This window comes from Oculina patagonica, chromosome 7 (genome assembly GCF_052425735.1).
Source record: "Oculina patagonica isolate OP01 chromosome 7, crgOcupat, whole genome shotgun sequence".
Taxonomy (NCBI): domain Eukaryota; kingdom Metazoa; phylum Cnidaria; class Anthozoa; order Scleractinia; family Oculinidae; genus Oculina; species Oculina patagonica.
The window spans coordinates 6230351-6256121 of NC_135764.1; the positions used below are offsets into that span (position 1 = coordinate 6230351).

Here is a 25771-nt window from a genome sequence, read left to right on the forward strand (position 1 = left end):
TTGCGTTGCAGTTCTGGATCAGTTTTAATTTAGCAAAGTAAGCGCCATTGAACTTGGCTGCCTATAACCATAGTTACTTGTTTAGACGTGCTTGATATTTTTTTCTTGTTGCCTGTCAATTCTTAAGCACGATTTCAAAGCTTACGCATTGTTTTGTTATTTCAGCAAATAAAGTAGTGTCATATTTTACATGTAATACATCTATGTACTTCTCACAAACCTGTGCACAAATTTTGTTGTGTTTTGTGTTTGCCATGAAATCAAAACAGAAATTTCTTTATGTTTTTCTCGGGAGGAATAATCTATTTGGCGGTCGACATTCGTTTCCTAAAAAGGCCATAAAATACTATGGGGTTAAAAATATTTTCATGTACTTTAATAACCCAACCGATGTACGTTTCTCTGAGGATACGTTTAAAATGGCAATATATAGCTATATTGCATCAAAAATTGCTTGATTGGGTCAATTTTCTGCCTTGCCTTGCGTTCAGAGCGGAAGTCCTCTGTGAATGGATTTTTACTTCCGGCAATTTCTCCGTTTCCTGTGACGTCAGTTACCCAGAAGCCTTGGGAGCGTGCGATTGATGATGCTCGTGTGGCCGGTGTTACATTCTCTCTGTGTTCATGCCATGACAATTCGACTGTTTTAAGGGAAAAATTATCTGTTTTAACTGCTGAATTAACGAGGTCTTCTCGTTGTAACATACGGGAGACGTTGCAGCTTATTTGAAGTTCTAGTTGCAATTTTACGTCCAAAAGCCGCGTCCGTTCTTTGCTGAGAAATTCTCGACATTTTCAAAACCTGCTGCAGTTTGGTGCGCGCATTTATTCGGCTGCTTGTACTGCCATCGCTGGATACAGATGAAAAGAAAAACATGTCTAGCAAATTTCCAGGTGAGGTAAAGTGGCCGGCGAGAGAGATTCCCGGGATTTGTTAGTTGGAGTTAAATTAAGCTCGCCCACGCTCAAAAATGTGTTACGAAAATATCGGCGTGGATGAGCAAAACTTTCCCCACGGTGTCGGGAAATCTGTTGTCGATTTCATGTGCAAAGTCTCGCCGATTGTGAGAGGTTTGCATCACATTGAGACGGCCTTTTGTAAGGTTTGGATCTGGCTTTCTCTTACAATGGGCGTTGTTCAACTAATGTAGAATTTTTTGGGTTTATCTTGTTTAGGTCGATGTTTGGAGGGAGTGTAGTCGAGTGGAGTGAATTATTAATTAAGGTTTTTATAAGTTGTCGATTTCAAGCAAAATCTTTCTGCAGTCTCGAGCGTCTAGCCTTTGTGCTTTTGCTAATTTTATTTTATTGCAATATATTTTAGGAGGGAATACAGGGGATTCGTCTATTGCTAGAGGCACATTTTTTGACAATTTTATTGGGAACCACCATTTTATTTAGCAGATATAACTTATTTTATAAAAGTGGTTCTCCTCTCGTTAATCTGAAAATGTACAAGTTTCTCTCTTGTTTTGCAAGGTCTCAGGTTTATTTTCAACACATGTTATTGTATACTATTTTTTTCAGCTTTACATTGGTTTAATTCAAGAATACTTATTCCGGCTGTTTTTACTTCCCGTTTCAGATTTAAGGCCGTAAAATACGCCGGGGCTGATTCTGCAATTTTGGGCAAATTTTATTACGTTTTCACAACACAAGACTTTTTTCAAACGGTATGATCCATAGTTTGCAAGATCCTTACTTCCACTGCAGCGATGATTGAAAATGGACTTAAACTGGCTACTTTCTGAGGTAAGATCTCTGCAGAGACTTTCTTGTTTGCTATGGATTAAAATTTGTTAAAGGGCGAGCAACTGCAAACAATAGATGGCATAAAATACAGGCAGGAGTATAAATGTGTAAGCTTATACTTGCGCGAAATTTGTATTATTATCCAGTGCATACGGAACTGATTGTATCTTCTTGTGGTCTTTGATCTGTTAATAATCTCGGCCGTTAAAAAAATCTGTCCGTGGTTTTTCTAAAGAACTTTGATACGACTTTGTGAAAGAGATTAATTTCGTGGAGAAATTCAAACTGTTTTAATGTCTGGTTGAGAATTGACTTATATGTAAAGCTTAACTAAGGCTTAAGTGTCTCCGTATATGACAAGCTTTCAGTACGGATTTTTGGTTAACCAAAAGCTACTTGCCCTGAATAAAAGAAATTATGCTTTCTTGAACGGCAGTTCTGGACTCATCTTGGAAATATTAATGAATTTTCTTGTTGCCACCGAAATTTTACACTCTTTTATGCAGAAACTTGTGAGGTGAAAATAATTAGCGATTATCGCGTTTTACTCATCTCAAGTTTTTTGCAATTTGAACCTTTCAACGAGAAAACTGCAATTTGTGGTAACGCTTGTAGTCAAATTCAAAACTGTTGCATCAAATTTATTAGCAAGTGTATATGTGTGTTAATTAATTCATTTTTGTAACGCTGGTGTGATTCAAGTAATTTTCATACATTTGTCTGTTTACTGCAGAGCTGAGCAAAAGTAATGTTTGATCAGAAATTTTCATGTAATCACAATGTAAACTAAACCTGGACTATTGCAATACTCACACAAATCTGTCGTTCCTATTGTCATTTCTAATCTCTGATCTCTCTGCTGGTTTCTTTTGTGACTATTTGAATATTTCCTGAAAGCTAACCTTCACCTTGAATATTTGCTACTAATTCAATATTCATAGATATTAATTTTGCATTTCTTAGATTCTTGATTGCATAGAATAAAGCATCATATTATGTAATCCTCTTTATTCATGGCCCAGGGATGAACTTGACAAGAGGCTTTGGAAAGTTAATCAGGCTTCTCATTGAGACATTTGATTTCCGAAAAGCTTGATCATAACTCATCATGCTTTTAAACAGCACTGATTGTATCATCTTGTGGTTGAAGCTCTTATGTATGCATGGATTTGATTTCAATTTGGAAAACTAGCCTTGCATGTTGCTGTTGTTGTCAGAATTGCACTGCCAGAAACCTGCCTAATGTGAATTTTTTTCCCCTGTGCATAGCAGAACAGTATTAAGTGATTAGAAATATTTGTACACATAGTTAATTATTTGACAATTATTTTGAGAGGAAGGTTGGTATGGTCAGTTAAGGTTCTTGCATGTAAGAATAAGGTGACAATTGGATTTTGTAATCACACTTTAATTAACACCCTTTTACAAGTGGAAATCCAAAGCCTTCTACTTCCTTGGTAGGTTTCAGCAAAAAGCATTTAGTTGTAGTAAGATGATCTTTTATTGCTTATGGGAAACCTCCACTGTTGAAACAAAAAGACCATTTCCGAGTTACCTTTTGCCTCTGTTTCAAAACAAGTGTATGTGTGAAACCATTCATATGAAAGTGAGTTTCACCTACAGGTCCATTTTCATACAAATCAAACTCGTTTTCATTTGAATGGTTTCGCACATAGAGTGGGTTTGAAACAGAGACAAAGTGTAACTCGGAAATGGCCTATTGCCTTAAAAAAAGGTTGGAAATATTGAAACTATTGGAACTTTGATGTCACATAGTTGCCGCTATTATCAGAACACAATAGCTTTGTTGGTCTGCCACAAAAGAGCAACCATGTTTGTGACATCAAACCAAAATGGTGGCATCCACAAAGTTTTAAAGCTTGTCTGTCACTGACTGAAATGCTGGATGTTAAATAACAACGTTCAAAAAAACTAAAATAAAAGGTTTTGACCGAACATCTTTGGTATTCATTGGTTTTAAATTCTTAAGAGCCGTAACAGCTTTATCTAACAGTTCACGCATTTGCATATCTTAGGCGAGCAAACGTGGCAAATCGATCGTTGCGCAAGACACCCAGGTAATTCAAAACCCAAATTCAAGTTTGTAGCCAGTATTTGGTTTAACACTGATTGAAGTAGTGTTAAAACTTGTCAGTAATTTAATTTTTTATTTTCCAGCAACATGTTTCATTATACTCGTGTATACCACATAAAATGTGGAGTGGGGATTTCTAGAATGTGGTGGTTTGCCATTTTCAAAAAATTTCTGGAAATTCTGACTGGGATGTTAATGGAACACAACTTTTTGGTTCATTCCCCTAGAAACAGAACTTCTGTTAAGGTACCCCTGTTTTCCTGCTGGGACATTCCAAAGAGAAATTTTTGTTCTATTTACCATTGTGCATCTTTTGCACCAGTCCAAACCAAAGTTTATGGATTTTTTTGGCATCAACTGGACATCAACTAGAATTTGCTCCCAGGAAATGTAAGCAATCATTTCTGAGGTATCACGTATCACAGTTTTCAGTTGTACTTTTTATTCCAGTGGAGTCATCTTGATTGATAGGTATTTCCTTTTTTTCATGGTGTTTCTTAACGTGAAAGTACAATGTACAGAACTAAACTGTAATTTTAGTAAATTAAATCACAATGCCAATTTTTGGGTTAACAAACTGTTTAACTGTTCAAAACCTTTTTGTTGAATTTGTGCACTTTAAATAAATATTATCGATAAACAAACAGTACAATGAACCATGTAAAAGAGCTGCTCAATAGCTTTCATTTGAATGGTCATGAACTAGAGTCTCCTCCACAAAATTAAAACTAAGAAGAACTTACGTCAATGTCTTACTGGGGAAATAAAGGTAAATGAAACCTTGAAGCTCAGTGCTAAATACTTTCATACACACACATGAAGGTTATTGACCTACTATTTATAGCATAGTAAATTTTTGAAATGGTATCCTGTCACAGGTTTCACTCCCAATATTTGCGTAGTCACCTACGTAATCTTTCCATGTTCAGTTGTTTTTTATCTTGGGTTGATGAGATGTCCTCATCTTAAGAGATTGGAAGGAAATTAGGCCACATCTACAAGTAAAAGTGTTCACGCTTAAGCATTTTATGGTAAGAAATTTCCTCACTTTCCCATTTTTGCTTCCATCTTTAGACATAAACATGGATCCAGAGCTATTTCAGGTTCAGTTAGGATTGAGTACATTTAAACATAATTGTTTGCAAAAGAGGATTTATAAACCTTGTTGTTCTGAAGTGTTTCAAAAGACAAACAGAGATCTTGGAACTCCTTCAGAAATTCAGTTAGAGAGTTCCTTAGTTTATATACTTCTACAAGCTTGATGTGCTGGGCTGGTGAGGAGATCTAAAGCCATTCTTTTGGGTAATCATGTACACTCTATTTGTGGGCTGTGGGCAAAGCGGTGGCTTAATTGTTAGCAGAATGTACTCCAGATTGAGCAGCCCAGTGCTCACAGGGTCACTGTGTTGTGTTGTTAGGCGAGACACTGTGTACTCACAGCGCCACTAGATCCACCCGGTGGTATAAATGGGTACCGTTGTTATTTTTGGGAAATCTAACAAACTACTAGGAGCTTACCTGCAATTGACTAGCAGACCATGTAGAAGGGAATTAGCAATACTCCTAGTGGCTTTATTCTTTGGAAACTTGAAGCCTGTTGTCAGATTGTGACTTATACTATTTATGCAGTTGGGAAGAGAATTAAATTGTATTTTTTGTTATATATTATAAGAATAAGACAAAAAATTAACTGCCATAAAATGAACACTTCATGACAAGGCAGGCTACATTATGTAATTTATTGGAAAATTCCATCCACACTACAGCTCTTTGTGAGTCATGCATTTGTTGGCGCTTTCAATGCCTTGAAAAAGGTGCTTTCTTACTATTAGTAGTTCATTTGGTATTTTGGTCTTAAGTATTGACTTAGCTGTAGTCATCAATTTACAGAAACAGCTCGATCATTTCTTTGGGAAGATAGACTTATCATTCTGCTCTGTGTTCAACATGTGCAAAATGAATGTGAAAATATTTTTATAACTACAAAGCAATGGTTCTTTGTATTGGTGCAAAGGCAAACAACCATTTGGCAGTCAGTGAAATCTTTGTTGGCTTTGACCAGTTAAAATAAACCATATGGTAGTGTTGGTATGTGATTTAACAAATGGTTGATTGACTAAAGTTCTATCTGACAGTTTTCTTTTAGAGAAATTGTCATGCGCGATGGGACAGTGATAAGCCATATTGTCACCACAAGACCTTCCAATTGATTAAAAACCACTAACTAAAGAGAATTTCAAAACATTCACTGACCCAAAAAAAAGTTTTGAATGCCAAAGTGCTCCACAGCATGTGAAAACTCTCAAACTCCCCAACCTTTGTTAACACTTCATTGTACCAACAGTGGTCAACAACTAATTTCTCATTACCATATCAATATGTTGTCAAGCATTTAGGTGTTGAGAGTTTAGAGGTTCATCAGTACAGGGGGTACCTAGTGTCTTGATGAACCACTAGATTGTAAAAACTATAATTTATATTGAAGCTTCAACTCCAAGAGTTATTATAAATGTACAACCACTTCAAAACACCTTAATAAAATCAGTTGCAGTTTATTAGCTCATTTTGCTCCCTCCTTCACATTGTTATGATCGTCGTGAAATCAATAAGTAAATCATGTTAGCATGAAACAGTGGTGTACTGTTGCTCCTTGTAACTTGTCTGGGTTTCATTCTTTTCTTTGGTGCATAATAATCAATTTCCAGCATTCCTTTATGGCGGGAAGTGATTTATTATGACAACAGCCATTCTGCTAGAATCTTCTAACTACTAGGGGCATCAAGATAATGGTTTGTTCCAGTCATTTGCAAAATTTTAATTAGAAATCCTGCCTGCTAAGAGGGCCACTTTTCATTTTGGCTGACCACAGTAATTTGTAAACCAAGCCAACTGCAGTCTAGAAAATTCCACAAGACTCAAAGACAAGACTTGTCGTTATTATTTATTTAAAATGTTTTGATATAAGCTCACCCCCAGTTCAGCCCAGACCTGCTTGCTGCTGAGAGATGATTGTTGTGCTAGTGCACACAGGCTGTAGAGGTTTCCAAAATCTGTCAAGCTTGGAGGGTTTGTTGTGTTTGATTTCTGACTTGATGCAAGTTAGGATTTTAAAACTTCAAAGGTCCCCAAGATTGTCCCTCTGTGGTGGTCTTGTTGCATATTTAATCTGCGTGCATTTTGCTGCAAAGGTAAATAACCCAACAAGAATTGTTACAAGTGGCTGGCTCTTAGATGTCAAAATTTTGAACAAGAATCTTGCTAGTTTGCTGGTCAGTGTCTGTACTTAAGATTGCAACCGTGTACATGTATTTGAATTGATTTGGATTTTAATTTTTGCACAATTTTTTACAGAGTAATGAGGATTGTAATTTTTTTTCAAATTGCATAATTTTTGCAAACTTGAACTTTGCATGAGATATGAGTAGGAGTTTCCCTCAATTAACAATTTGCAAGTCTTTGTGTATCCCAGATTTTAGTAGCAGGTCATTTTACGCAGTTTTGAATTAAATTGATTAAAAAATACAAAACAAACAGGGCTAACAGATTTATGAAAATTAAATTCTGTTCTTTATTTAACTGGCAGTTTCAAAAAGAAAGATTTATGCATCTCAAACCACAATAACCCAACATTGAGACATTGTTTATACAAACTGATTGTTGTGAATGCGTCTAGACAAAGATTGTCAATACAATTTTTTATATAATTATAACCCTTGAAATTATACATGTATGGTGCTTGTGGGATATATCACCTGTGATATTGATTCAAAGCAAACAAACTTTGGGTGAGAGGTTTTGCTTTTTCATTTGTGAAACTCTTTTGGTTAAATATTCTCTGCATTGGAAAAAGGGCAAAACAAAATGATTCTTTCTACCTGAATGCTTTCTCATGACGTAGTTTCGATTGTTTCATATGTATAACTAGTTAATATTGTTGCGCAACTTTGGTGTCACAATATTATTTATTAGTCTTGTGAGAGCACTTGAGCGTAAATTGTACTTGTATACATACATTCATTCAAACTTTAGTAATGTTGTAGTTTTTGTTTACATTTTGCTGAAGGTTTTGAATTCTGACTACAATACCCAGCTTGTGCATGCAACAAGCTGATCTGCTGTTTTTTATTTGTTCAAAATTATTATAATATTATTTTTTATACTGAATATTATAGACTTGTCTCTTTTTAATTAGCCATTTAATCATTGCGTCAAAGGACGATGAGTATTTCTTCTGTTGTGAATTAGACTAATTTACAAAGAAACAATACATGATTGTGTATTCCACTGGTGCTAATCATAATTTATGTGCACTCTTATCTGTGATAGTTATCGATATTTGACTTGATAATGTAACAGTTATCTTCATGGTTGACGGGCTTGTGATATTTTTAACATCACACCTTGAATAACTATGGTGATAATTAATAATGCATTCCAAACGCAACATTTATTTATACACCTAGCAGTTCAACATGTTCATTCCTACATCTGATAAGCGTGTTATGGTATGCTGAGTTATTGGGCTTTTCAGTGAGTGTAGGGTGAGAGCTTTGTTGTTTATATTGCCGCAAGGGAAAATATGCAAGATAAGAGTCTATAGTGATTTCAAAAACCTATGATATAATCTCCACCACGGTCAAACGACAGAAATATGCAAAAAATAAGAAAAGTACTGCAAAGATAAGGTTTTAATTTTCACAGTTCAAAGTTCGATACATAACCGGTATCCTAAGGGTTTACTAAGTTTTTTGGAGCTTTACTATAAAAAAGTTCTACGTGTTTGAAAATAGCGGTATGCGGACTTGTAGCTACTTGTCAGCGCCATTTGTCAGAGCACCTTTGGTTCGGATGCGAAACATTTAAAAAGTAAAAACACTCGTTTACCTGAGGTAATGGGATTATGCTTTCACTCTGCAACTATTTTATCTATCCTTGCTCGTACTAACACTTCTGATCAATACGAACAAAAAACGCCGAAATGGAAAGAAAATCTGCCTGAGACGTTTGACCGCGGTGAAGATATAATCTCTTGTATATTACCACATGTAGTAAAGACTAGAGTGAAATTCTAACTCAGTGGACTTCTGAGACAATAGTGAACATGCAATTACAGCTGTGCATAGTTGTGCTGTGTAAAAAAAAAATATATGAATTCTAAGTATGAATAAATTATTGCCATACCAAGGTGCCAGATTTTTAATTTTCATCAGCTGTCCTGTATACTCTTGTTCAAGAATCAAAGAGCTACCATATGGCTGGTGTTTAGGTTCTGTACAAATGTCTTTTTGTTGTGATGCCTCAGCTTGCATCTGAGTTAAGTGAACTGAAACAGCCTCAGCAATTTAGAAAAGTGATCACCCAGTTGACTGCTAATCCTAGCCTCAAATAAATTAATGTTGAACATTATATCTGGTACATTCTAATGAAATTGTCTCTTTACTGAGAAATGATACTAGAAAATTAATAATGATTGATTGTATAATAAATGATAATTGTCTGAAAAAAAGGTTAGTAAGATTGCAACAGTTTCAGGCTGGAGATAGTAGTTTTACTTTGCAGTGTAGTCTCTTAACAGAGAAAGGAAACCAAAAATCTGAGAGTACTTTATTTTGTCTTTATGGAATTGAACTTCTGTAGCCCATTGCACAAACAAGCTCTAACAACTTGACTATACTCACCCTGGGACAGGAAAGCTTTACACAGGATCTGTTAACTCGTAGTCTCCCATGCAGCCATTGTTTGTTCGCTCGTCACACAATGTGGGAGGAAGCATTCCTTGAAGAGCCCAAGCAATGACTGCGAAAGAGACTAGTCAACTCAACAAAACTGGAATTATGAGGGGATTTTATTTTTCTTTCTTTCTTTTTCTTTTTGTACCACTCTGGAACAGTTGTAGAAAGTTTAAATAATCATCCAATCTAACACTGTACACTTTGATGAAGTTGATTCCATATTTTAATTTCTTTCATTTTTTTTTTCTCCTCAGCATTGTTTTTTCAGATGATGGACGAGAGATTTCCTTTAGATAATGGTCCGGATATGACAAATCATCAGGAAAACTGCACTCGTACTCCTGCTGAGGTTAGTTGCTGGACTCTGATTGATGCTTTGTGTCGTAAGCTAACAGTGCCTAGCTAGCCAGCTAGTCAAGGCAGCTGACTTGATGCTTCCTCCCTATAGTCATATCTGAAGCCATATGGATAAAACCCTAGTGTGTTGCCATTCAAACAAAGCCACTAAACAGTACTTTTCATGCAAAAATATTGAACATTCTGCACAATGTGGTTTTAGCTTTATGGTCGAGACACACTAGGCGACATGTCGCAGTAACAGGTCTCTGCGAGAAAGTGCCTCTGTGTGTACTGCGGCAAGGCGTTTGTTCAGTGTACACACAGAAAATTTGGAAGAGTGGGATTGTGAACTGGTTTTCCAATTCAATATGGCAAAAATACATGACGCTCCCTCATTGGTTTATTTATATTTTGTCCCAGTGACTTGTTGCAGAAGCAAAAATTTTGTCGCTGCAATCAGTCACTGGAATTCAAACTGGTTTGAATTCCTGTGACTGACTGCAGCAACAAAATTCTGTTGCAGTGACAAAGATTGTTGCAAAAATGTACCATATCACACGAGGCAACATGTTGCTGCAACTTATCCCTGCGACATGTTGCAGCAACTTGTTGCATAGTGTGTCCCCTTGTCAAGAATTGAAAAAAGAACCCACTGCTGTTTCGTTGGTACAAGTAGATTTTCTTGCTAGGCAAGTAACTTTTCTCACTTGCTCAATGTGCAAGTCATCTGCCGTCTAAATCGTTCAAGAAGTAATATATATGAAACTGCTCTGACGATGTAAAATTTAATAGCTGCTTGTCTAAAGGGCCAATGTATATCAAAAACTTGTGTGTTTTTTCTTAGCATTTACATGTGTTCCATTCCTCTGATCAGAAATCTAAAACTCCTGTTGTAACCACTGCTGAAGTATCCAGTGACGAGAGCACCAAGGCAGAATCCCCAGAACAGCCTCAAGCTATCACCATGACAACACAGCCCAAGGCTTCGTTAAGTACTGTTCATGTGCAGCAGAGCTTCCATGGAATCCGTTCATCAATCCCAGTGCTTACTCATTCAGCTTCTGAGGTAAACAAACTCTTTCTTTCTTTCTTTCTTTCTTTCTTTCTTTCTTTCCTTTAGTTTACTACTGTATAATCAGGATTTTTTTCTTTCAATCTATAGCCATCATACCATCCTGCGAGGAAAACTCTTGTGCGAAGTGCTGCTGTTACAAGTGTGCCTTCACCTCCCCCCTCACAGTACCCAGATGAGGTCACAGAGGTATGAATTGTTTACCATTGAATTTGAAGTTCTAAAAATTTCTTTACAATGCAAAGTTCAAATTACGGGCTGGTCAAGAGACAATGTCCAGTTAAGATGACAGTTTGATCGGACAAAGTTTTGGTTTGCCGGTCTTGTTGACTGGCCACACACAGAAAAATAAATAACAAACTTGATTGTGTTAACTAAATTCTAACAACTTTTTGACTGACTTGTCACTATCACATCTTTCAAGAGCATTAAGAAGCGATCTATTCATAAAAATTGCAGCCAAAACAGTGCAGAAATACCAGGGTTTTTTATGCCACACAAATGGAGATGATTCAACAAACAGCAGAAACAAGTTGTAGTTTAAAAGTGCTATTTCTCAATATTTGTGAAATTACTTTCACATCAAGTGAAAACCACTCTATAGTGTTCAATTGCTTAGTTCTTATTACCAATTCTTCCCCCCCCCCCTGCTATGAAAAATTTAAGTGAACTCCTCCCAATGCAGATCACTGTAAAGAGTTAGAACCTTTTAACGAATCCCAACAAAATTATATCCAGAAAACAAAAGAAATTTTATTGCTTGTTCATGCAACTTCATTGAAATGATGCCAACCTGTTCCCATGTTTTAACTTAGTGTATCATTTCACCTTTTCAGGGTACACCACCTTACAAGAATACCAGTTTTGATTCCAGTGACAGTGGGATAGCTGGAGAGTTACCACCCAGACTGGAGGCACTGGCAAGAGCTTCTAAACAGAGTTCGCTTTCTAGAGGCAAATAAAACAATATTATTTTTCTAATAACAGGGCTGTAGCCAGACTATTGGCAGTAGATGAGGCAAGATCTGCGATATTGCAGATCTCGGTCTTGGGGCATGCACCCAGAGAGGTTTGAAGTTCAGAAGCTCTGAAATGCTATTTTTATCAATTTTCATAAGGCATTTCTTCAGAAAAATCAATCTTGTTCAACTTATTTTATCAACTAAACTAATTTGTTTTTAATTTTGGGTTAAAATCTTGACCAGGGAGTGCCTTGTCTTGCCTCTTGCTAGCTATGGCCCTGGATAAAGTACATGTTATAAAGTGTCATTGTCGCCATTGTTCAGCTGTTGCACAGTTACAATCTCCCACATGACTTTCCTAAGAAGCCATTTGGTTGATTAGAAATAATTCATTAGCAAAAATTAATTATATAGCATACTGCATTTGGAAATAAGTTAATTTGCACTGTAGAAAGAAAAGGTTCATGTTAATTTGATGAATTTTATCATTGAATGTTTTCTATTGTTTTTGTAGATGGCTCATTTGAATACACAGATTCCACAGGAACAGACCTCCATGATTTTATTATAAAGACTTTAAAGAATCCAAGGTGAGTACACTCTATATCCTTGGCATAATATAAATGTTCTTTACGTACATTCCAGTTTTGTTCTCTGCAAAATCTTGTGATCAAATTCAGTAATAAGCAATATGTTTGTCTGCAATACACTTGTCTTTAAAACAGGTCAAGAAACATTAAATTATGAATCAAAAGGATGGAAAATTCTGACATTCATAGTTGCAATTTTCAGCTGCCGGTCGTGTCTGATTTGATTGTTGGGTTTGCTACATGTAGCAATAAGTCCTGTTAGAGCAAAATTCACTCTACTAACAATTGTTATCATTCTCAATTTTTAGGGATAGAAAATTTCTTATGAGACTTGAGCAGGACTTCCTCAATTTTATTCCAGAACCAGCGTAAGTAGATTATATTCCTAATTGATCAGGGTGAAGGCCTGAGCGCAAGAGGCATTTGTGTTTCGGCCAAATTGAAAATTGTCACAAACAACTTCAAATTTCGCACACAAGTTCGTTTACGTGTGCTTAACATTGATCTGTATTCAATTCGCTGAATCTAGCTTCGTTTTTAGAAATTACGTATGCAAAGAACAAAGGCGTTTTGCAAAGCTTACGTTCTCCACAGTCAACCAGCAGCATGAGTTTTTCGACACATCGCGTGTAAATCTTTCCTTCTAGCGTCATTCAACTGTCCGGGGAGGTTAAAAAACGTGTCAGAGCCATGATTTTAGTTCGTAGCCACCATTTGGAGGATTCGCTTTAAGAAAAGGACTGGACTGAACACATTGTGACGCGATGTCACCTGATGGGTGTCACGTGAGAGGAAAGAGAAAAAAAAAATGGCCGTTTGTTCCTGAAAATCATTTGAAGCCTTTGGTTAGTTTTAGCGTAGTGTGCTGCCAGGTGGTTGAAGGACATCATAAGTCTGAATACCCGTAAGTTTACAGCACGCTCGAAGAATGAGTGATGTTTCTGCGTTGTCAACAGCGCTGTTTAGCGCTTCGGAAAAACGTTGCACAAACCGAGGTAGTTTTGAGCCTGGCGGATAGAGAGTTAAAAAAGAGGTTTCTTGCGGGAACTGCACGCGAGTTGAGGATCCGTTGGGTGCTGCCGCGAAGTTGCCGAGAAGTGACCTGTTTTAGACTTAAAAAAATTCTTTATATGTTCCCCAGGGCACCTTCCCTTCGAAATTTTTCTTTCTCTATTTCATCAATCATTACCTATTTTTGGGGATGTAAGGAGAGGGAGGAAGAGAGGCCCATAGTGAACACGAGCCGTACAACAACATAGTCATCACTTCACCTCGGCAACAGCAACAGAGAAAGAAAACTAACAAAGACGAAGGTGCACTAAGGTGAGGTGACCTCCTGGTTAGTTTGGTAGGTGCGTTAGGCTAGTCTGTCCCTATGAACCTACCCCGACCCTAAGGTTGGGGTATTTGTAGGACCTAGTAGAATTTTAAAAGAAAGAACCCCGCTCCGCCTCAATTATTCTCAGGTAAATTATCAGGCCCTATTCTCCCAGAGGAAAGGGCATACCAGGGGGCCTCGCCACGCCGAACACAGAGAAAAGAGCAAAGACAGTCCCACGACTGCGGAGACTGCAAGGGACCCTGCACAAAGCTACGCGCTAAGCTGCGTTACACTAACAAAACCCCCGAAAACACACACAGAGAACAATAAAAAGTGAATGCTGCAGGCGAGCGGGGAAGGCTATTAGTGCTAGTTAGCTGGACAATCCAGTGTCTGCACTACGTGATACAGTCCCCCTGTAAAACACGAACACAAAAACATACATTTCCGCAAACGAGTGGGCAGTAAACATCAAACGCGTGACTGTGACCAAGGGCCGGCTGGGCCGCGGGGTCTGGAACGATTACCGACAAAAAAACGCCGACCAGATTATGAACCGGCTTCGCACGGTTAACAAGAGACATGTTAAATGTCTTTATTTTCCTTTGTCAGCAGTCTCTTTCTTCACTACCCTCCAATGACGTCATACCATCGCATGATTGTGCACAGGGTTGCTGCGTATTTTGGTATGGATCACAATGTTGATCAACAAACTGGAAAGTCAGTGATCATAAACAAGACAATTAATACAAGAATGTAAGTACAATGCATCAAACAGTATACACTTAATGACTATTCCAAGGGAAACAGTTTATTTTGTTTCCTGATAATCTCAATTGCCAAGGGAAACATTGAGACTCGAGGGAAACAAAATTAACTGGTTCCCGGAGGTATCACTTTTGTTATATAGCAGAATGAAGACTTACAAAATGCTGCTCGTCGGTCAATATTGGCAGGGAACATTGCAATTTTACCCACTGACGTCATAGATTTTGCAATGTTGCCTGCTCAGAGACTTTTGGCGGGTAACATTTTTATTGTTAAATGTCATTTGACCTCCAATTAGCAATAAGAGCGCGCACTGTTGGGAAAAAAATTCTAGCTTTAAACAATTTTGTGTTCTAATTTCCAAAAAACCATGTTTAATTTTTATAATTTGCAGACCTGAGAGCAGATTTTTAGAATTGATACCCAGAGAGGAATCAGAAGACTCGGAGGGTGCCATTCCACGATTAATTCTTAGAAGACAAAATACTCCTTCAGATGATAGTACTCCTCCAAAGGTAAAATATTTCTTAATACTTTCATCCACATGGTCAACATTTAAATTCTTCTAAATGGTCTCCACACATTTCTTACAGTACTAGCTAGGAGAATTGCTTCAACTATAAAAGCAATTTTTCAATGCTGATTATTAAGTAAATTCTTGTGAATTGTGTGATGGAGTATGCACATGAATCGCTATTACTATCAACTACCTTTGAAATGTACACCGTCAGGACTAGCTTCAACTGTCCATCTTAGAGAGGTGTCCGTCTTAGAGGGAGTTTTGTTACTGTAAAGTGACTGTAAAATGGCAAGGGGGGGGGGGCAACACCAGGTGACTGTCTTATAGGGGTGTCCATTAAGAGAGAGTTGACTATAAAAGTAAAAATTTGATTTTGGTTACTCTTGGGGCTAAAAGAAATAAAATGTACTCAAATGTTGCAGAATCTGACCCGATTTGTATGTGTAATTCTGTCAGCCTGTCACATGCTGATAAGTTTTATTACTTGTAGATTGATAGTCCTGTTCTTATACACTCCATGGAGGATAAACGCTCAAAATCAATTGAAGAAAGGGAGGAAGAGTATCATAAAGCCAGGGAAAGAATATTTAATCAGGATGTAAGTTTATCTTACTGCTGGGGGGTCTCCTCCAGGGTAGTAAAATCGACTCAATGTGATTGCTGGTACAACTATATGAGTACACCAATACTAAATAATAAATGAATACAATATATTTGCTCAACTATGGTTATCTTACTTGGGCAAAAGTCATGAAAATTATTCAAGAATTTGAAGCACAGAATGTACTGTAACTCTTTACACATAATTTTAATGTTCCAGGAGTAGAAAGTACCAGGCATAACTAATCGATGGCATCAATGACATCAATGAAATCAATGAGTAATCAATGAGCAATCGATGGGTAATCAGTTGATTAGTCATTGATTATTGCCGATGATCAATGAGTAATCGATGACTAATCGATAGGCCACAAAATTTTTGGTCATCGATTAGTCATCGATTGCATTGATCAGTCATCGATTGCATCGATTAGTCATTGATTGCATTGATTACTCATCGATATAGTCTCGTGGTTGATAACCGGAACTTGTAAAAGTATTAAACACGCTATAACAATCAAACAATATCATGGTAACACGTGAAAAAAGTACAGAAAGTAAAAGTGCTTGCAGCTGTTCCGGTGCGTAATGTAAGTGCTTATGATGGCTGTCTCCCTAAGCCGAAGCAGTTTTACTTTGCTGACAAACATCCACCGACCATAATCTATAACCACGTAGTCGATTCTTGTCTTTGTACTTGTTAGTTTCATTTCCAGACTGATTGGTTTTCCTGTTCAATTGTTTTGTTATTAAATAAAGAGTTGGGTAAAGTGAAATATTGAAATATCATCTGTATTTGTGCTTAGCCCTTCACGTCTTGATATGCCGGAAGGTTATTTGACCTTTTGTGAGGGCGTAATTTCGTCAACAAGAATGTCAGTTATAAAGCAAAATATGACTAACATAGAGGAAAAAAAATCACAAAAAATGGTACAAGAAAGCGAGGAATGTGTCTTTTGTTTGCAGTATGATAGTTGATGAGTAATCGATGGGTCATCGATGAGTAATCAATAACATCAATAGGTAATCAATTACATCAATGAGTAATCGATGTCATCGATGAGTAATCGATAGGCCACAAAATTTTTGGGCTTCGATTACTCATCGATTACTCATTGATCATCGCCAATAATCAATGACTAATCAACTGATTACCCATCGATTACTCATTGATTACCAATTGATGTCATTGATCATCGATTAGTTATGCCTGGAAAGTAATTTGCAAATTACTGTACAATACCCGGTATATTATAGGATAAATAATAAATGGCAATGAGAAATTAAATCTTAGTTAGAAAATAATTGTCGATCTTCATAGTCATTTATGGTTATCCCTGCTGCAAAAACCCAAGATCAGTGTATTTAGAGTTGGGGCAAAGTATCACTTTCCAAGATAGAAAACAAAAAGCCAAAATGACATAAGAAGAATATGATACGTTCCTTGCAAATATTTTGTGGATTAATGTAAGCTTTTTATTTTATCTTAGTCAATTTCGTCACAGTCTTCACAGTCATCAAAAGGTGATGCAGATCTTATGGTGCCTCAACTCCTACAAAGGTAATAAAATACCTAGAATAAAATATTGTAGTTGTGCCTCTGAATCCAGTTATGTTTGATGTAGATATCAGGTGGCAAAATTTGTTTCACTTTCAATAAATAAGAGCTATCTCCCCCACCCTTCCCCCACCCCCTGCAAAAAAAAAAATAGGATAAAATAATAAGAGTGTTCCCTTAAAAGATTTAAAATACAATTTTAGGGGGAAATTTATTTGTATCAAAGAGGTGTGGTGGTTATTGCCCTGGACTTCGGTCGAGTGGTTTGGGTTCAAGTCCTGGCCATGGCACTGCCTTGAGTTCTTGGGCAAGACATTTTCTCTTATAGTGCCTTTGTTCACCTACATGTAGGCATGTATTAAAATGGTTACTGGTAAATTTAATGCTGGGGGTAACTCTGTGATGGACTAGCATCCCATCCGGTTAGGGGTGGGGGAGTGAAAATTCTCCAAGTCGCTTCATGCTCAGATAAGCAAAGGCCTGATGGACCACTAGGCGCTTATGCAGACTTTACATTTACCTTGTTTGTTTTAAATAATTATTATAATACATTGAACGTTATCTCCAGGGAAGACATGGAGGATGTTGATGATGTCGTTGCAGCTGAGGAGACACCTGAGAGACTTCCAATCAGTAAAATAGGGAAATCAAAATCAGAGGAAGTACATGTAGATACGCCAGGAGACAGGGCCACAACAGGAACATCTGGTGAGAATGTGACACTGTTTTAAGTGTGTGACCATTCAAATGAAAGCTCCTGAGTAGTTGTTTTCTGTTGTACTGTTCATTCATTTTCGGCCCCATAGCCCTTCCGGCTTCTCTTAGCTGACAAAGCCTTGGCACGAAAAACAAAGGGCTCTGGGGACATAAGATTTTTGATTTATTTCGAATTTTTTGATTGGCTGTTTGAAACAAAGAATTCTTGAACGAAAGACAAAAACGCAATGACTCTCTCGTACATTTTTTTTAAACTTCATGTTTGCATACATGAAGATTGGAAGTCCTAGAATCTAGGACTGGAAATCCTGTGTCCCCAAAACCCTTTGTTTCTTGTCCCAAGGCCTCGCTGGCTAAGAGATATGAGAAGGGCTATGGGGACGAGAATGCTGTTCATTATGCTGTATAGGGTGGTTATAAATTTTATATGGGGAGACTGAACACAGATGTTTTGTATTACACTGGCCATGAACATTGCTTTTGTGGGAAGGCGGCACTATAAACAATGATTAAAACATCGACACCACCGATAAATAGCTTCAGTAACTCAACAACATCCTTGCGCAGTGCAGGTCAAATTTTCTTCACTTTAGTCAGAGAGTACAAGCGAAAAAAAATGTAATGAGGAGGGCTACAGTGTATGTACAGGGCACTGTCTACAATAAATATAGATTTAATACCTTAAACCATTTTATTCCAGGGATTCGAATTATGACCAACAAGCCATTCATAAGGTCCAGCAGCAGTCCCGGTATTAGCAATCTTAGCAGTTCCCCTGCCTTTGAGCGCATCTCCAATCCTACTCGCCGAGGGTCAGATGGAAGTCAGAGGGTGAGCCAGCGTCATGTGCCCAGCTCGCAGACTGTCATGGCAGCTCCACTGCCGTACTGGGCAGCAGAGGGGGTCCCTTTTGTTGCCCATAACCTACCTTCCGGAGAAGTCCAAATGATGCCGGTCCAAGCAGCAGCAGCAGCAGCACCTGGAATGCAAGGGATGGTGCCGGTTATGGCTACACCGGGTGCTGCTGCATCACAACAGACTGGTAATTATTTACTGTGTATTTTAAATCTTACATCAACTCGTATTGGCCACTGTTTCATTTTGACAGGTAACTGGTTGCCGTAATAACCCTGTTAGAGCGATTTTCACTTGAGTGCCGAAAGTTAATTGCGTTTGCTTTGGTTTCGCATTACTACGCTTAGTGATTGGCTTAAAAATCTCGCGCCACTTTCTCAGCCAATCAGAACTAAAACCAAAACCAATCGTGACTCGCTCGCGCACGTTTTCCCGCGCTTCGTGCCAGCTACATGTATTTGCTTCAAGTTTTGATTGGTTCACTGGATTGTCTGTGTCCTTTGTGATTGGCCAGAGTAATTACTTTGGTTTTGGTTTTACGACACTCAATTGAAAACTGCTCTACTGTACATGTACATGTTAGATTCTTTTGGTTTTCTTCAAGTTCTGCGAATTTTGAAAAGCTGGCGTTTCGAGCATCAGGCATTTGTCGGAGCAAAGTTTATATCCGGTTTGACGTTTTCCTCCCTCCACAAAAACCACCATTTCTAAATTCCATTTATGATCAAGAATCCCAGGGCCACAAGCTTGTGAGTTACAGTACTCATTTAACAAAGTTGATTTATTTATTTGATTGGAAGCCCAATGTTGGGCTCAATTCAGTGCATCGTTTTACAGAAATTGTTCACTTACTGTCTGTCATACATTGGTACATCAAGAAATATTTCTTAGTTAATAAATTTTATTTAATCTCTTTCTACGTTTTTAATACATTTTTTCTTGCGTTTTGCGGTATCAACTATTTTTTTACTCAGCAGGTGGAGTGATGTGGTCAATGCCTCAAGAGCCGGTACAGCAAGGAGTGTTGCTAATAAACCCCAATACAGGTATGGCTAAATTGAAATTATTACTCTTTCCCAATCGGTAATTTTCGATTCTGTGCCTTGATTCGCTCACGGTGAAAAGTGACAAGAAAAATCCCGTTCAAAAAGTGAAAAAAAAAGAGAAAAAAAAAACCTTGAAGGGTGTATTGAAAAGTGCCCTTGTTTTTCTGTTCCCAGGCACGCCCTTACTAGGACCTGACGGAAATCCTCTGGTAATGCAACCGACATACCAACAAGTCATGGTCAAACCAGGTTCAGCACCAGGCTACACTCAACCATCCTCAGTCCGCGCCGCGGTACAAGGTGCACAGCAGCCTTCCGCACTAGCCCAGCAACAGCAGCAGCAGCAGCAACAACAACAGCAGTCTGCTGTGAATTCTGGGCAAATTGTCATGCCGCAGTATGTGGGTATGCCGCAGCCAATGTATGTGATGCCCGCCAATGGACGGCCTCCTTATGCACAGCAACAGGCCGTAAGTTTCCCTAATCCGTTCCCGAGCTCTCCACAAGTTTTCTCTCTGTCTAGAGATTTCAGTTCACTTTCGTTTAAAAAGCTCTAGTTTCTTTGCCGTAGTACAAGTTCAGTTTCTTTTGTTGTAGAAGGCAATAGGCAGTAGATTGTGTAAATAGTCGAGTCAGAAAGCAGAATGAGTAGGTAGTTAGCCTTTTCGTGTTGCAAGTTGGCTTTGAGTTTTTTGACGTATTTTTTAGTATATTTCGGATGTCACCAGTTATTTTATCGCCTCCAAAGCTTTTACTCTCAACAAAGTCTTACGTTTTAGAATAGGTTTCAAGAGAAACAGTGCGCAAATAAGCAGCAAGGATGGTTTATTTAGGAGGACCAATTTTAATTGTTGTAATAGAAAGTGTGTCAATAAAATGGATGTTTCACGTCTGTTACGTTGCCATTTGAAATAATAGTCAAATGTACGAACAAGAACTTGCATTAGGCATGGGTAGATTGAAATGGCGCAGTATTCCCACTGAACGAACAAAAACAAAGATATAAACGCGAGGACGGGCAGCGGCAGATGGTGGCAAAAAACCTGACTCTTAGGACAGAACCACGTGACCTAAATCCATGGGCTGGGTTGTTCAAAGCAGGGTTAGCATCAATCTCGAACTGTCTACGAAGAATCCTTTTTTTTCGCCAGGGTTAAAAATTATCTTTGCATTTTATACTGGATTAGAGTAATCGGGATTTTAAACAACCAGGGCTCTTCACCCTATAACCCAGCATTCAGTTGCAAGTAAGAAACGCGTTTCTCATTTTGTCGTTCCTCAGCCACTTATGCGAATCATTTGAATATTTTGATAAGTTCAAGTCGTGCCTTAGTATAGATTTGGAGACAGGCAAACTGTTGCGGCTATCATTTCGGCAGAAACTGTGTGGGAAAGCATTTCTTACAGCAGAAAACTCAATGTCTATACCCATTTTTTTATCCTCGATTACGGGCAAGTGTCCCCAGTGTGTCTATATTGTTAGGCAGCCAGCTTAGTTAGCCAGCTTAGGCAGCCAGCAGAAAATGGACAGGATTGGATTTAAACCGAGTAATGAACATCTTTGTTACAACTACAACAAACAATTTACGTTTATCTAATAATGCGGAAAAAATGACATCAATTTTAGAGACTTCACTCACGAACCCTAGTATTTAGGAAGATGAGGAAGGAGATTATGAAAATAAGACGGAGTTTTAAGATAAGTTGTTAAAATCCTCGCAAAGCTTGGCGAGAATTTGGGCCCATGCTGATGTAAACAGAGCCTTTTATCTTTTCGAGTGTTAATTCAAAGTTCTGGCTTTAGGGATCGGAGGGCACGCCGGGAAGTCAGTGGCCAGGATCTGGGCAGACGGTTACGCCAGCCAATCCGGGATACCAAGAAATGGCTGCCCAGTTTGGCGGGCTTTCTCTGTCGGGACAACAGGCCACTCTTGACCCAACTTCCTATCACCCCCAACAACAATACGCCGAGTCTGGCGTGCCTAGTTCAACTCGTACCACCTCGCCAATGTACGTGAACAGTGTCACGCAAGCTGGCGTGGCAGGTCAAATGCAGTACGTTGTGTTACCGCATTCCGGCATGCAGTCTCAAGTGAGGCCATTGATACAAGGCCAAGCTTATGGTGGAGGAGCGGTTGCTCAGACCGCCTCACCACAGCAATACCAGGGTTACGTTGTATCGCCAACTCAAACACCTTATCAACAATTCCCTTACGGAACCATACCCAAAGACGCCACTGCCTCAGTCATTCAACAACACGCCCGCTCTCAAACACCACCCACCCCTCCCCAGACAGCGTCGCCTGCCCTTACGAACCAGTACATGCAACAGCAGCAACAACATGCCCAGGCACAGCTGACATTTTCGTCACAAATTCCCCAACAGTCTCCACAACAGACGCACACATCTCCATATCAGCAACAAGCGACCTCACCCCACACCCCACAGCAGCTTTTGCGACCTATGGTTCCCGTAGTCATTCAAGGAGGTCGAGGAGTTGCTATGGCAACTGCCGTTGGTCAACAGGGTCCAGTCCCTTCGCAATACCAACAAGCTCCGGTACACGTACAGACGCAGTATCCTTCGAACCAGAGGAGAATGTATAATATTGAAAGACGCGTGCCTAAGGCAGGGGAGATGTACAGCTCAGATGCTGTCATGCAAGGCTCCCATTCTTTAGTGTCTTACGGCGATGGCTCCATTCCCACTGGATACGAGGTTCAAGGAGACAGGGGCCAGTTCAACCAGTATCAGTATCAAAGGTACGTTCAGTAGCGCTGAACTAAGAGTCTAAGTTACCCTTGGGAGAATTTTGAGATGATCAGTTATTAGTTCTGGGCTTTGGTTTTACATTTGCAGAGCTCTGTGATTGGTTAAAAAAGTCGTGCCCGGTGAAGACTTATGGAAGCAAATAGTTTTTAATCCAATCAGAAGCAAACCTAAGTCCAGTCGTTACTCGACTTGCGCGCGCTTTTGCTGCGCTTGACGCTTGCTTGACGCCGGCTGCACGACGTGGTTCGAGTTCTGATTGGTTCCTTGAATTGTTTGCGCGTGCATTGTCCCGCGCTTTGCGCCGGTTGCATGACGTGGTTTAAGTTCGGATTGGTCCCTTGGAATGTTCACCTTGTTTGTGATTGGTCAGAATAATATGCTCACGTTACGAACTCGTGATTTGTTCTTTCAGGTATGGCGGCTCCTCTGGTCAGTCTGGAAACGCGCCAGGGAGTCAGTACCAGCCGTATAACAAACAGAAAAATAAACCGTACAAAGACCGGAGGGGTAGCCCCCGGGGACAACACCAAGATACGGGCAAAAAACACGGTCGGAAAACTCCCGAGTCCGAGAGGACGACAGGTGAACAGTGAGAAACAGTGGATTTTTACGGCCCTGCGTTTTAATGTGTATGTAATTTTTTTAAAAGAAATAATTTTACGTGCTCTGTTCTTGATTAGTGATCTTTCTTTGTACTCTGCAATAGTCTGATCTTTAGCAACCAAAGGCTACATGGAACAAAAAACAAACAAACAAGAAAACAAAAAGAGCTAACTTGTCTGGTTGAATTTGATTTTAGGAGAGTCAGTCACGGCGGATATTGTTCCAGATGTGGCCGTTTGTTGCAAAAGGTCCATTCTCCTTCGCCTGCACATTTCTTTTATTCCCAAACATTAGAAACATCTATTCTTCTCCTTACAGCATCTTTATAATGTCAAGCGGATAGGCCATCAATACAGAATGCAGTGGAATTCCGATTTCTCGAAGCTCCAAGGAAAAAGGAATTTACGAGAGATCGGGAGATGGCAAAATAGGCATATATGTCAAAGGGAAACGAGTTTTCGTTCAAGCTATCGGGAGAGTCGAGAAATCAATGTTTTGAGAATTCTGCGGGATTGTATAAACAAACTACCAACTAGGAGAATGTGTTGTGATATGGCTAAATTCTTAGAACCAATTCCGGTTATAAGCCCCCCCGGTTATAGGCCCATCATCCTGGAAACAAAAAAATACATCCGATTATAAGCCCCCCCCCGGATATAACCCTCCCTCTACCGGACGACAGTACTGAATAGAGCTTAATGTTGCTTTATTATGCGTTTTTAACTAAAAAACGTATTTCCATCAACACTCCCGTGGCTCGTTTCGAAACGTTTTTTTCATTCCGCTTATAAGCCCTCCCGGATATAAGCCCCTCCGCTTATAAGCCCACTCAAAACCCCTTGCGAAGTTGTATAAGCCTAGGGCTTATAACCGGAATTCTACGTATAAAGCGAAATAAGAGAAACTTTGTTAAGAGAATTGGTATTTAGAGTTTGGGGCTGAAAGGCTCCAGACACTCCCTCTCTCACATTCGTGACCACTGGGGGAGGGAATGGGAGAGGGAGGTAACTTAACCCCATAACCGCTCGAGTGCCGTGATTCTTTTTATCGTTCGCCTTTGCTAATAATTCTTCTTGCCTTTAGCGCTTCTGTAAATAACCACGTGATCAAACGAAAAAATTGCTTCAGTGAAATATTGATACCATGTTTCTTTGAAATTTCTTGTCTTGCAGGAGTCAACCATATTCTGGAAGTGTATGACTTGCCCAAGGGAATCAAAAATAATGAAACGGATGAATTATTTGAAGATCTGATAAAGGCTGGTGCCCGGATCAAATGAATGCACAGTTCTGCGAGCGCCTCACAAGAGACACCGGTCCTCGCAATATTTTCTTCTTCAGTCGCGGCTGATTATGCCCTGAATTCAATGCCAAGCTCCAAGTTTAAACTTCGCCTTCACCAAAACACGAGCGCGTTTGCTCATGCGGATTCGAACGCTCCTATTTCGTCCTCGTCGTAGACGTTTTTACGTTCCGCTTTACCCTGAAGACGTTATTTTTATTTTGTATTTGATTTTTATATGAATTATGCGGCGGAAATTACGAGTATAGGTATCTTGTCATAATGTGCTTTAGCTGTGTTCAAATATTGTTCTAGTTGTAAGAAATGGTATAAAATTAAATGAAGTAATTAGAAAACTAAACCATCTGATATGCGGTCTTTTCTGTTCAACACCAAATACTGTCTTGGTTAGTACCAGAAGCATATCATCAGTTGATATGCTTCTGTTAGTACTCACACGGCCCAAAAGGACAAAATACGTGTTACCCTTACCTACAAATGAAAGCTAACCGGGGTGCTAATCAGGTTTCCAGAGTGCAAATTAAAGGGACTGTGTCACGGATTTTAGCCAAACTTAGGCATAGGAAATGACCATCAAATTCGTTTAAATGTATAAAATAACCTCTTAAAACAGTGAAGGAATACTTAAATAACACACCAAATGCAAAAGAAGGTACGGATGGCCAAAAGTGTCGAAGATTGAAACGGATTGCGATGTGGGCTTTTGAAATATGGTCCGGCGGAACAGTTTTCAAAGTTAATCTTGTCTGCTTGTAACTTTAATTTATGACGCCCGGGAGACACATTTAGCTGTAAGGAAGCTATGGTTTTGTCATTTAGTATCAAAGAATTAATTTCTTTGCAAACATTTAGTTTCATAGCGAATATTTGGCAAAATTTAATAACATAAGATTAACTTAGCCGTGACATAGTCCCTTTAAGGCTAACCTGGTAATGACGCCCTTTTGAGCCGTGTGAACGCGTGCTAGCCCAATACATTAGCTTGTATGTGAATTGCGTGACCCAAATGATTTATTTTGAGTGACCTCCAAAGAAACTTGCTTGATATCGCCACGTGTAACCTCTGACTCGTCCCCAGTCGTCTTTTGAGTCGGTCTTGAGTCGACTGCTCAACACGGAGGTCATCCCGCGCGTCTTGCAATTTTCGCATAAGAGACGACTGGGGA

The 25771-nt window shown here is 39.0% G+C and overlaps 1 protein-coding gene across 6 annotated transcripts; it reads left to right on the forward strand.

Annotated features, from left to right (window-relative positions):
* Positions 1-582: 582 nt before the first annotated feature.
* LOC144661304 (uncharacterized) lies at positions 583-24948 on the forward strand. 6 transcript variants are annotated; one of them, XM_078522008.1, is made up of 19 exons: positions 583-894; positions 1586-1752; positions 9834-9928; positions 10793-10984; positions 11081-11179; positions 11827-11944; positions 12467-12542; positions 12851-12910; positions 14476-14619; positions 15026-15146; positions 15642-15749; positions 17242-17312; positions 17878-18017; positions 18727-19068; positions 19856-19927; positions 20102-20397; positions 21732-22690; positions 23113-23282; positions 24476-24948. In XM_078522008.1, the coding sequence occupies exons 3-19, from the start codon at positions 9848-9850 to the stop codon at positions 24580-24582; spliced, it is 3156 nt and encodes a 1051-aa protein (XP_078378134.1). In that variant the 5' UTR covers positions 583-894; positions 1586-1752; positions 9834-9847; the 3' UTR covers positions 24583-24948. The 6 variants fall into 6 exon arrangements, with proteins under 6 accessions (XP_078378134.1, XP_078378132.1, XP_078378131.1 ...); XM_078522006.1 differs by lacking the exons at positions 583-894; positions 1586-1752; positions 9834-9928; ... (1 more) ...; positions 11081-11179; positions 11827-11944 and having other exon boundaries at positions 12422-12542; positions 23113-23333; positions 24479-24948; XM_078522005.1 differs by lacking the exons at positions 583-894; positions 1586-1752; positions 9834-9928; ... (1 more) ...; positions 11081-11179; positions 11827-11944 and having other exon boundaries at positions 12422-12542; positions 23113-23329.
* Positions 24949-25771: the final 823 nt, after the last annotated feature.

Bases quoted from the DNA above. Each gene is read 5' to 3' on its own strand.
- LOC144661304 (XM_078522008.1), top strand. From the start codon at position 9,848: ATGATGGACGAGAGATTTCCTTTAGATAATGGTCCGGATATGACAAAT. The intron at 12,543-12,850 runs GTGAGTACACTC...CTCAATTTTTAG, and splicing joins AAGACTTTAAAGAATCCAAG to GGATAGAAAATTTCTTATGA. The intron at 23,283-24,475 runs GTGAACAGTGAG...CTTGTCTTGCAG, and splicing joins CGAGTCCGAGAGGACGACAG to GAGTCAACCATATTCTGGAA.